The 13,742-nt window shown below is 31.7% G+C and overlaps 1 protein-coding gene across 1 annotated transcript in view; it reads right to left on the bottom strand.

Moving 5' to 3' along the window:
- Nucleotides 1-293: 293 nt before the first annotated feature.
- Nucleotides 294-13,742, bottom strand: part of LOC111709591 (uncharacterized) — a 31,237-nt gene continuing 17,788 nt past the window's right edge. The window contains exons 12-18 of the mRNA XM_023483325.1: nucleotides 10,221-10,301; nucleotides 8,648-8,729; nucleotides 8,339-8,424; nucleotides 6,400-6,666; nucleotides 6,205-6,294; nucleotides 1,779-1,873; nucleotides 294-916 (exon numbers count right to left, since the gene is read on the bottom strand). Of these exons, the coding sequence (XP_023339093.1) occupies nucleotides 853-916; nucleotides 1,779-1,873; nucleotides 6,205-6,294; nucleotides 6,400-6,666; nucleotides 8,339-8,424; nucleotides 8,648-8,729; nucleotides 10,221-10,301 (765 nt within the window). The 3' untranslated portion in view covers nucleotides 294-852. The remainder of the gene's footprint in view (nucleotides 917-1,778; nucleotides 1,874-6,204; nucleotides 6,295-6,399; nucleotides 6,667-8,338; nucleotides 8,425-8,647; nucleotides 8,730-10,220; nucleotides 10,302-13,742) is intronic.

Below are 13,742 nucleotides of genomic sequence, written 5' to 3'. Positions count from 1 at the left end.
TTTTATTTATATTTACAATTTCTGAGATTTAGGTATAAAAGTATAAAACCAAATGAAAATTTTCAAGATGACATTTAATAAATTTTTTTATGTCTCCAAAGTTCTGGGTTATACTGTATAGTATATATAGCTAATTGTTCTTATATCAATAATCATACAAAGATATACTTTAGACAGCTAGCACATTTCAGACAGATATTCTCAACTGCAACTGATAAGATGATATTAGAAAAAAAATAGATTAAAGACTACATTCACAAAATTCACAATTGAGAAAATAAATATTTTTTAAATATACTTAATCATAAAAAACGATGCTCATTAATGAAATCTAGTTGCAGTACATTCATTGTTGACAAACATGTGTACAATTCAAAGGTTTCAGAATATGTTGCATTGGTTCTTCCTTTACTTATTATGCAGGTGGAAATGTTTATAAAATACTTCAGATTGAAATAAAAAAAAACTTGGATGCTTTTATCGCTTTCTATCGCTTTTTATCGCTTTTTAATACTTTTTGCCCCCAAATCCTACAATAGAAACCGGCCTTATAAAAATATATTGGGACCCAGCGGCTTTCATTAAGAAAAATTCAATTTCAATGGCATTAAAATTAAAGATGATTAATTAAATTTCTTTTAAAAAATGTTACTGGTGAAACCATGATCTTTAGGAAGTTTGAAAATGGAGAGTTGCGGAGAACCTGGCAAATCTGTTGTCTCCATCATGACGTGGAAACAAAGCTGGACTGTGCGGAGAACCTGGCAAATCTGTTGTCTCCATCATGACGGAGAACCTGGCAAATCTGTTGTCTCCATCATGACGGAGAACCTGGCAAATCTGTTGTCTCCATCATGACGTGGAAACAAAGCTGGACTGTGCGTTCTCTACTCCGGATCCTGCTTTAGTACAGCTCCTAAATATTTATTTGTTACAGTGAAAACCAGAAAACTCTGCTTTAATGTTCTCTTCCTATTCCACAGTTTTCTGGTTATCACTGTATATGTTGAGAGCATTATTTTATGTATTTATAACATAGTTTTTTAACACAGCGTTATGTTCAACTAAAATATTAAATAATTTTTATTTGTCCTTCAAAGTTTTTAAACATTTTGATGGAAAATTTTAAAAATTTGATACATGATAAAATATATTGATTATAATGTTACTAGGTTGGACACCCAGTCTTGCCATGGAGTTGTCCCTATCAAAAGTAAACCTAGTCTACTTAGAACTTTAAAACTTTAAAGTCACGTGGTTAATGAGTTATGATCGGACATCCAAACAGACAAATAGAGTTTACTACAATATATATACTAGCTTGGGAACCCAGCGCTGCCCAGGTTACTAACCGATTCTCCCGTTGTTTACCCGCACTAAATTTTCGCTATTTAAGTCGACCTACTCAACTTAGATTCTTAAAACCAACATAAGAACATTCCCGTGGGTCTCTCGAGTTCCCCAATCAAAATTTGAGGCAAATCGGTCTAGGGGTTACTGAGTTATGATCGGACAGACAGGCAGACAAACGTGAGATTACAACTTTATATTTATATATAGATACATATACCGAGTGTACTTTTTATAGTATATATTTATTTTTATATTCTTAATTTTTATATATTTATATCATATTTTTATTTGGACAGCTTCAACTAACTAGAACAAATATTTAATATCATTAAAAATTAACTTTATGTAAAAACCTTTCAATGATTTATCTGACAACTTCAGAAAAATTATATTGTTCTTGAAAAACCACATTAAAATTGCATCACCTGCACTTGCAGCAGAGGAGACATGGTGCAAAGGCGAGGAGGAGGGGAGATGCAACTAATAGTAGAATTCCAAATCCAGCAAATATTCCAATCACCTAAATACAAAGGAATGAGAAAATTAACTAGTATTTTCCCCCACGCACCTCTACCCCTTTAGTAAAAGTAAATTCAACCTATATGAAGCATAAAGTCTGACCGCGTCAATCTAGTTGCAACGGCTAGTCCTGTCCATAGAGCTAGGTACAGTACAAACTGGGACCGGAAAGGTTGACCCGACATGGAAATTCAAATGTACTACGGCTGCTAGTTCCCCCCTCTTAAATCTTTTCACAATGATCTCTTTCAATTATTCCCCTAAAAAGCTATTAACAATGACTCTTGTAAGCAATTTCCCTCCCTGAAAATCTATTCACAATGACATCTTGTAAGCAATTTCCCCCCCTGAAAAGCTATTCACAATGACTCTTGTAAGCAATTTCTCCCCTGAAAAGCTATTCACAATGACTCTTATTGGCAATTTCCCCCCTGAAAAGCTATTCACAATGACTCTTGTAAGCAATTGCATCCCTGAAAAGCTATTCACAAGAACATATTGTAAGCAATTTCCCCCTGAACAGCTATTCACAAGGACATATTGTAATCAATTTCCCACCTGAAAAGCTATTCACAATGACATATTGTAATCAATTTCCCACCTGAAAAGCTATTCACAATGACATCTTGTAAGCAATTTCCCCCCTGAAAAGCTATTCACAATGATATATTGTAATCAATTATTTCCCCCCTGAACAGCTATTCAAAATGACATATTGGACATATTGTAATCAATTTCCCACCTGAAAAGCTATTCACAATGACATCTTGTAAGCAATTTCCCCCCTGAAAAGCTATTCACAATGACATATTGTAATCAATTTCCCCCCTGAACAGCTATTCAAAATGACATATTGTAATCAATTTCCCCCATGAACAGCTATTCAAAATGATATATTGTAATCAATTTCCCACCTGAAAAGCTATTCACAATGACATATTATAATCAATTTTCCCCCTGAACAGCTATTCAAAATGACATATTGTAATCAATTTCCCCCCTGAACAGCTATTCAAAATGATATATTGTAAGCAATTTCCCCCCCCTGAAAAGCTATTCACAATGACATCTTGTAAGCAATTTCCCCCCTGAAAAGCTATTCACAATGACATATTGTAAGAAATTTACCCCCTGAACAGCTATTCAAAATGACATATTGTAATCAATTTCCCCCCTGAACAGCTATTCACAATGACATATTGTAAGCAATTTCCCCCTAAAAAGATATTCACAATTACATCTTGTAAGCAATTTCCCCCCTGAAAAGCTATTCACAATGACATATTGTAAGCAATTTCCCCCCTGAAAAGCATTTCAAAATGACATCTTGCAATCAATTTCCCCCCTGAACAGCTATTCAAAATGACATATTGTAATCAATTTCCCACCTGAAAAGCTATTCACAATAACATCTTGTAAGCAATTTCCCCCTAAAAAGCTATTCACAATGACATATTGTAATCAATTTCCCACCTAAAAAGCTATTCACAATGACATATTGTAATCAATTTCCCACCTGAAAAGCTATTCACAATGACATATTATAATCAATTTCCCACCTGAAAAGCTATTCACAATGACATATTGTAATCAATTTCCCACCTGAAAAGCTATTCACAATGACATCTTGTAAGCAATTTCCCCCCTGAAAAGCTATTCACAATGACATTTGTAAGCAATTTCCCCCCTGAAAAGATATTCACAATGATTCTTGTAAGCAATTTCCCCCCTGAAAAGCTATTCACAATAACATCTTGTAAGCAATTTCCCCCCTGAAAAGCTATTCACAATGACATGTTGTAATCAATTTCCCCCCTGAACAGCTATTCACAATGACATATTGTAATCAATTTCCCACCTGAACAGCTATTCACAATGACATGTTGTAATCAATTTCCCCCCTGAACAGCTATTCACAATGACATATTGTAATCAATTTCCCCCCTGAAAAGCTATTCACAATGGCATCTTTTAAGCAATTTCCCCCCTGAAAAGCTATTCACAATGATAGCTTGCAATTTTACTGAAACCGTGCTTCCGATTTATGGAAGTGTCCCAAGTTTAAAGTTTCGAAATGAGTGGAATTCCTTAAATAATTTGCAGCATAATTAACTAATTTTAGGGTTATTTTTCAACTTAGCAAGAACAATATCATAATGATCAGTCAGCGAATAATTAGAAGAATTTGCAGGATTCAATGTGTAAAGACGATGACGCAAAACAACAAACATATCCGGTTGCCGCGCTGCATTCCGGACTTTCTTTAATTACGCTGAATCAGATAAAAACATTTCAAGTTTGCAACAGAGCTAAAAATAAGCTAAAGAAACAATTTAAATTGTAAAAGATGAAACTTTTGATATTTGTTTCAAGGAAATTTTGCAGCTTTTTCAGACAAAAAATTGAGATTTTTATTAATAGAATTTCAAACATATTTGAAGTTCATATACTTAAATGTTTTAAAACTAAATTCATAGTGTTACAAACTTGGTTAAAAAAATTTCCAAACACAAAAAAGTCCCGAAGACATTTCCTTCAAGAATCACAAAAATCAATTTTAGCGATTTAAATAACTATCCATCATAATCCAACGCAATCTTTAAATGAAAAAAAATCATTTGAAAAATCATTTGAAAAATCAACCAGAAAAATAATTTGAAAAATCAATTGAAAAATCAACCAGAAAAAACAAATATTGTGAATCAAATATTGGACATGATTTAACCCAACCACACTTTTATCTGGAAAGAAATTTAAGTTTTATGAATTATCCCAATGGTTCTGTCGATTGGAAAGATAATTTAAAAACTAAAGTTCACCAGTCCCCTCAGCTATAAAGTAGGTTTCTAGATCAAGCCTGTTGACTTTTAGAAATCCCTGTAAAACTCCTTTTGAGAAAATTCTATTTAAACTTAATCCTGTAATTTAGACTTGTAAAATGCGTTTTCGGTGGATGATTTGAATATCCAAAATGCCTTGAGGTTTTCTGATTAATAAATTTATCAATGTAGATTGTAGTTTTATCAAATCGGAAGAACATAACCATATAAACAATGTTTGATGCGGGTAAAACCTCAAATGATAAAAATGAAGCGCAATTTGGTTATATAAATCTAGTGTTCTCCACTATTCATCCTGTTAATTTAAAGTTTTGGAAGTAATGTTAATTAACCTTATTCCTGCTGGGGGGAGGGGGTTTAATTGTTGACCCCCCCTCCTGTAGTTTTTTTTACATAACTCAAAAAGTATTGGTCTGAGGCTGTTGAAATTTTCTGACTTTTCTTTCATACCCAAAGCCCTCCCTTTAGGCCTAAAACCGGGCTTTAATACTAACTGCCTGAGTCCTTAGGCACACTGTCTGAATGACTGCTTTTTCCTGTAACAAACTAAATCTTTGTTTTGACCCACTTCCACTTGTCAGATTTTGATAAAATTTAGCTTTTTGGAAGGCCTTTGACATAAGGAAACGAATTGCACAAGTTTTGCGAAAAAAATTGCAAATTTTTGCAAACAGCCGGTCAAAGGAAATTTGCACATTTTTAGTTTTTCTTGATTAAAAATCAAGTTATTTAAAATTTAGCAAAATTTTTTGCATATTTGAAATAGCATGGTCAAGGGCTTTTCCTAAATGTATAATTTTTCATTTTTTGGACAATTTTTTTTTGCAAACATTTTTACTATATAACTGGCTTTTGCGATACAAAATTCAATTTTTGCAAATTTGCAAATTTTTTTTGCAGATTCTAAAAGTAAAGCACAAGAGCTTTCCAATGATGTATCATTTGTCATATTTGGATATCAAACATGGGATTTAAAGGGGGGGGGTCAAATTGACCCCCCCCCCAGCATATCCTAGTTTTCAAGTACCCCAGCAGAGATAGGCTTAATTTAATTTAGTTAATTCATATGTTCTTTTTTTAATTCATTCAATTGGCATTTCATATCTTTAAATGATTAGTCTTAACAATATTTTTAAAAACTGAAACAATAAAAATGAGTTATCTAATTTTCACTTTGATTTTAATTTTTCGAGAAGAAAAATGTTGAAAAACAGGATTTCAATAAATTAATCAACTACTCTTGAAATGGCGTATTTTCTGATTTTGATCTCCTGAGTCATATGGGGGCCTTGTGAACCAGATCCAGTGTGGTCAGGTTAAACCATGTTTAATGTTTGATTTCAATATTTGTGTGCTGAACACAAAACATAACAATCCAAACTATGATACTAATCAAATCCATCAAACAATTCAGTCCATTCAGCCAATCCAAAATGATCTATAAATCTAATTGTAAAACGATGTTTGCTTGAACCCCATGCTATAAATTTACCTGTGCTCTATGCCACAGAACAGATGCTCTAGAGTGTCCCAGTTTACCGCGACAGTTACCAGAATCATAATGACGAAGCAAAAAATCATCCTAAAAAATGAAATTAAGGAAAATAATTCTAGAAAGTAAAATTTCTATTTGTAAACTGTTAAAATTAATTTAAATTTTTAGAAAAATTGGGGAATGTTTTCTTACATCCAATGAGCTGAGACAGTACCAACAGAACACGTGCTTGCATCGCTTACACATCATTTGCGCACATCCCGCGTCCCGTTCTATCGGAACATGGCACATAGGGCACTTCTTGATCGTATCATTCCAGCCCAGTGCTTCTTCGTAGCCAGGGTTACCACGTGCTACAAGAAGCGCGCCGTTCTCCGCGCAGGAAAGACCAGGATGCCACGTCGAGGAGCATAGGGAACAAAATTCCTTAGAACAGGTAGGACAGTTCACCGCTACACACTATACAAACATTCATTATTATTGTGTTATCTTAAAGGGACTGTAAGCGTAATTTCAATGCAAAGAGATATGCGTTTGTAAACCTATCAAACCCCGCCTCAAATTCCTGTGTGCGCTGTGTTAACGAACACAAGAAGGGTTCAGGATACTGTTGTAAATCGGGCATTGTCATCTTTGCACGGAGGGTCATTTAAAATTACGCTTACAGTCTCTTTAAAGGAAATGTTCACCTATTTTAAAATACGCATAAGATCAACATTTTAAAAGAAACCCTGTTAAGGCGGCTTAGCGCTAAAAAATGTACCTGTGGCCGAGGATCGTACTTTCTATCTAATGATAAATTGATCAAAGGTTAATAATCTATAACTTAAATTTTCAAATATTTAAAATAATTCTGTCCAACTCTCAAGGTATTAAAATACTCAAATATTTGTAAAACATTTTAGGTAATGAAGTTGCATCCTGACATTGAGACTTGATCTTGGCCTTGCTATGCATGTGTGACGTAGGCATCTGAGTGTTCAATGTCTGTTAGTGTGTGTATGTTGGATAAAGTGTGCGTGCGTTAAGTTTTAGTGTTTGCGTATTGGGTGTTAGTTTTTGTGTATTGGGTGTTAGTATTTGTGTATTGGGTGTTAGTGTTTGTGTATTGGGTGTTAGTGTTTGTGCATTGGGTGTTAGTGTTTGTGTATTGGGTGTTAGTGTTTTTTATTGGGTGTTAGTGTTTGTGTATTCGGTGTTAGTGTTTGTGTATTGGGTGTTAGTGTTTGTGTATTGGGTGTTAGTGTTTGTGTATTGGGTGTTAGTGTTTGTGTATTGGGTGTTAGTATTTGTGTATTGGGTGTTAGTGTTTGTGTATTGGGTGTTAGTGTTTGTGTATTGGGTTTTAGTGTCTGTGTATTGGGTGTTAGTGTTTGTGTATAGGGTGTTAGTGTTTGTGTGTTGGGTGTTAGTGTTTGTGTATTGGCTGTTAGTATTTGTGTATTGGGTGTTAGTATTTGTGAATTGGCTGTTAGTATTTGTGTATTGGGTGTTAGTGTTTGTGTATTGGGTGTTAGTGTTTGTGTGAATTTCTTAGTTTATCTATATTCTTATTATGGTTGAACTGCGGAAGTGTTTGATTTGTTTGTTTGGAGTTTATTTGTTACTTGTTTGTTCAATACCAGAGATGTATTTCCAACGGAAACTAAACAATTTACTAATTTAATTGATTTGTTTGTTGGCAGGCCTTTGTTTGCCACTTGAAACTTTTCTTGTTTGGTGTTTGATTGTTTGATACCCAAGATTTATTTCCAAAGCAAATATGACAGATTAATCTATCAATTTAATAATTATTTTCTTTTGTGCTAGTTGCCTGGTGTATAATTTGCTTAATATTTGTTGCTAGTGTTAACATTTTTGTTTGTTTCTTTGTTTAATACATAGATTTATAGAAATTCAGATAGAACACTAGATGTCGTCTTTTCAAAATTTAGGGGGTTTTTCGTTCACAATAACCCTGAGGCAGAAGCCTAAAGAACAGACTCTCTCTCTGTCTTGCAATTTAACGCGGCATGCGCGTAACTCCTTTGGGATTCTGCCTCAGGCTTATTGTGAACGAAAACCCCCCTAAATCTTGAAAAGACGACATCTAGTGTTTTATCTGCATTGTTATAAATCTATGGTTGAATACCTGAGTTTTAGGTCCAACACAAATATGACAGATGGTTTCACAGCCTGCAGACGGACAGAACGTTCTTTCAGAGTCCATTGACACTTCTAAAAATCAGAAAATTATTTAAATAGTTAAGAGAATTGTTGTCAGGAAATACTGTCAATGTAAGCTTAATATAAAGGAGTTAAGTGTACATTGTACAATGTGCACTGTTCAGAGTACAATGTATAGTGTACGCAGTAAAGAGTAAAGTGTACATTGTACAATGTACACTGTTCAGAATACAGTGTATAATTTACACAATAAAGAGTAAAGTGTACAACCTACCTGTGTTTAATCTGAAGTTTCTGTGCTTATCCATCAGTTCTCGAGACGTCAAACGTTCCATTTGATGTTGATTTAATATTCCCTGCATAATTTAACGCTAAATCATTGATTAAATTCTTGATTGATAAATCGATTGAGTTATCCATTAAACAAAAGGTTAACCATTTTATTTGATTATGTTCTGTTACAATCAATTAATAGAACACCAAATCAAATAATTAAAAGCTTTAGTATCAATTGAACGCTTTGGCTTATCAATTTCAAGTTTAAGTCATATTACGCAATAAAATGATTCACAACCTCACAACTTCTAATTAAAGGGACTGTAAGCGTAATTTCAAGTGACCCTCCATGCAAAGATGGCAATGTCTAATCAGCAAAGGTACCACTAACAGCTTTGTCAGATCAAATTTAATTATAAATGAATGTTTGTAATTTTGAAAAAACTGATTATTTTCAATTGTGGTTTCTCTAAAAAAAAGACTTCCGCATTTCTACTGCAGGAAAACATATAGAAATTGTCAGAATTAAACACCTTTAAATCTAAAAAAAAAAACAATAATATCATGCACATCATTGATCAGATACATGTTTCCAATGGTAACGTTGTGAATCGGGCATTGCCATCTCGGCATGGAGAGTCTCTAGAAATTACTCAACAAGATGGAGATTAGAGGTATCGTAGCAGAAAACTGATAATACAAACCTAAGTTTTGTAATGGGAAAACCACCTGAGCGGGAAACCCCAAATGCAAGATGGACAATTTTAAACATATTCATATTCATAAAATGGGCACTTTTAGCTTTCAATGGCAATGATATACAGAATAATCAATCAATGTAACACTGAGATATCCATTCATTGATCACTTGATCTACACATTTAAAGTTCAATTTATATAACAAAAAATCAATCTTACACGCTAAATCAATCAACCGATCACTTAACAATCAATCAAAAACATACTCAATTGTAAAAAACACTTAATTTAAAACACAATCAATCGAAAACATAATCAAATTAAAACACAATCAATTGAAAACACAATCAGTCTAACAAATAATCAATTTAAAACACAATCAATTGAAATCACAATCAATTGAAAACACAACCAATTGAAAACACAATCAATCGAAAAAACAATCAATCGAAATCACAATAAATTGAAACACAATTAATCAAAACACAATAAAATGAAAAAACAATTAATCAATACAGAACCAACTGATAACACAATCAATTGAAAACAGAAGCAATTGAAAACACAATCAATTGAAAACACAATCAATTGAAAACACAATCAATTGAAAACACAATCAATCGAAAACACAATCATTCGAAAACACAATCAATCGAAAACACAATCAATCGAAATCACAATAAATTGAAAACACAATTAATCGAAAGCACAATCAATCGAAAACAAAATCAATTAAAATCCCTATCAATCGAAAACACAATCGATCAAAAACACAATCAATCGAAAACACAATTAATCAAAAACACAATCGATTGAAAACACAATCAATCAAAAACACAATCGATCTAAAGGTCAATCAATCAACTAATTACCTGAGTTGGGCACTCCTGGTCTGGACAAGAAATATCATAAGCTCCTTCCATCACTTCAAATGTTATAAACTGGTTCATACACTACAATATATATATTTTTATTGTAACTACAATATACTGGTTCTACACTACAATATAGATATTTTTATTGTAACTCCAATATACTGGTTCTACACTACAATATAGATATTTTTATTGTAACTACAATATACTGGTTCATACACTACAATATATATATAAGGAAAAGTTCTTAAGTTTGATTGATAAACATTTTGGAAAAACAGAACTGAGAAAATACTTTAATAGATCAACGATTAAAGTATCATATTCTTGTATGACAAATATTGAAGCAGTTCTATCTGGACATAATAAGAAACTTTTGAAACATTTTGTCTTGGAAGAAATATATATTTAAACATCTAAAATGTATATTTAAACTGAAAAAGTTGAAAATACTATATATATATATATATATATATATATTCATTATAACGACAATATACTGGTTCTACACTACAATATAGACATTTATTGTAACTACAATATACTGGTTCTACACTACAATATAGATATTTTTATTGTTACTACAATATTCTGGTTCTACACTGCAATATAGATATTTTTATTGTAACTACAATATACTGGTTCATACACTACAATATATATTCACTGTAACTACAATATACTGGTTCTACACTACAATATATATTTTTTTATTGTAACTACAATATACTGGTTTATACACTACAATATATATATATACTCATTATAACTACAATATACTGGTTCTACACTACAATATGCTGGTTCATACACTACAATATATATATTTATTGTAACTACAATATACTGGTTCATACACTACAATATATATATACTGTAACTACAATATACTGGTTCTACACTACAATATATATTTTTTTATTGTAACTACAATATACTGGTTTATACACTACAATATATATATATACTCATTATAACTACAATANATTTGATGCATTTGAGACTTGGGCCCACTCCCCTTCCCCACACACTACTGCACAAAACTACAAAAATGAAAACAATGTGAAGTTATTTATCAAGAATAAGTATTTTCTAAATAAAACATTAATAGTTTATTAGGCTGTTGGGAATTCTACTCATTAGTCATTAGTTAGCTGCATCCACAACAATAACAACAACGAAGCAAACAATATTTTTCACGTGGAAATAATTGACACAAAAAATCCGAAAAAATTATAGAAAAAATTCTGCAGCTCATAATGAAAACGGTATTATCTGACTGACAAAAAATAAAATTGTTTTTATTCAAATTTGAGGGTATTTATCACACAGTTAATATTGCCCGTTGTAGGGCGGTAAAGTGACTTTATCGCCCTACAACAATTACTTAAAAAAAGTTTAAATACCCGGCAAAAACTTTTTCGCACTTAGTATAATACCCTTACAATACAATAAATAGATATGATTTTGTATATCTCTTACAATACAATAAATAGATATAATTTTGTATATCCCTTACAATACAATAAATATAGATATAATTTTGTATATCCCTTACAATACAATAAATAGGTATGATTTTGTATATCTCTTACAATACAATAAATAGATATAATTTTGTATATCCCTTACAATAAAATAAATATAGATATAATTTTGTATATCCCTTACATTACAATAAATATAGGTATAATTGTGTATATCCCTTACAATACAATAAATAGATATAATTTTGTATATCCCTTACAATACAATAAATAGTTATGATTTAGTATATCTCTTACAATACAATAAATAGATATGATTTTCTATGTCAAAAAGAAAAAAATTGGTTCTCAACTTTGATTCTAATTCTTTCTGAGTATTTTCAGAAATATAAGATGATCTTTTATACTTGAAGACGAACAGACATCGGTTCAGTTTTATCATCGTGTTAATCTGAAAGATTTCAATTGTTTTATTCGCAGCTAAGACCTACCCAAGAATTTGGGGCCCCCGGATCCCAACTTTTTTTCCCAAATATACAGCTGGAGAATATTAAATATTTTAGTTTAGGTGAAGATAAGACAATTTCTGGGCCGAACTTTGCGTCTAGGACAGACTAAAGCTGCAGCTAAGCCCGACTGGTGAAATATTCTGTGTTTTCGTATTTTTTGGCAAACCCCTTTCCCCCACTCCTACAGCTACAAGAGGACTGGACAGCAACAAGGACGGATGGTTAAAATGATAAATATCCAAGCTTTCCCTTTATAAAGTATAATTTCGCCGTTGCGCCTCTGAAAGAAGGAGAGAAACGAAAGCTCAAGTCAACGGAACATTAAATTTTGGTAATGTAAGCTAAAACGTAAAAAATTAACACCCCTAAACGATACCCCTAAAAGCTTTGCCTGATCTAGAGAAAGAATAAGAAATCCAAGTTTTTCTCTCTAAAAACTGATTCTTTTCAATAGCAGTTTCTCTCCACAGTAAAAGTGGAGCATATGGGCTGCACTTAACACTTTTTATGCTAGAAAAACGAGGATATCTTTGCCATTATTGATCAGATATAGAATACGTATGAAAAGGACGTTTTCCTCTTTACTGAGGATCACTTGACTCCAACTACAGTCCCTTTAATGTTTTATTGTTTATCTTTTTGACCGAATATAATAAAAAGTTGAAATCAAATTATCAAATATTACTTCACCAAGTTTGACAACGGATGAAATTCAACTGTGGTAATTAAATAAAGAAAAGCGAAGGAAACAGGATTCAAGGTTTCAAACAGAAGTCGAGATTTTCATAAAGAAACTTGAACACAAACCAAACAAGAATCAACAAGAAAAAATGACAGACATGATATTCTTTTGTTTTATTTGAAATGTTATGGCACAGCATGCATAAATGAATTTTTAATTTCTAAACATCTTTTCTGAATGTGTATCTATTTATCATCTGATATTACAATTTTTTTGTCATTTCAAAAGTCTGGTATGTCCTTACGTAAACATTCATTCTAAATTCTACAAGTTTTATCAGATTCTATAAAAGTTACTGAAATGAATTCAAAATTTCATTAGATTTTAACAGAATTAGTTTCCATGATTTTAATGGGAATTTTTGATAAATATAACACTACAAAAACATTTTGTCTGACTGAATATAATTATGAAATTCAAAGAAAACTGAAATTAGAAAAACTATTTCTTTTATCTTTCAAAATAGAAGTAAAATCTTGGAGATAGTTAATAATTTAATAATTTATCATTTAAAAAAGAGAAAGCTCTCAGTCAGTTCATTCTTTTTATGTCTATTTTGATAAAATTTTTCTTATAACAAATTTGAGTATCTGTATCTATAAATTCTTTTCTTATTTAAATTTTAAAATATCCCTGATCCGGCGTTGTTTTCAAGTTAAAAAAGAAAATTTGTTTAAGTTCAATATTAAAAAAGTAAATTTTCATAAATTTTCTTGCTTCATTTTTAAATGCTTGAAATTGACTTTTTTCGACGCCGGGCCGCAGGTTAAAATCAACCGTC

This window comes from Eurytemora carolleeae, unplaced genomic scaffold, assembly GCF_000591075.1.
Source record: "Eurytemora carolleeae unplaced genomic scaffold, Eaff_2.0 scaffold985, whole genome shotgun sequence".
NCBI lineage: Eukaryota > Metazoa > Arthropoda > Copepoda > Calanoida > Temoridae > Eurytemora > Eurytemora carolleeae.
Note: the sequence above shows the minus strand (reverse complement) of the source record. Positions and strands in the feature narration are given on the sequence as shown.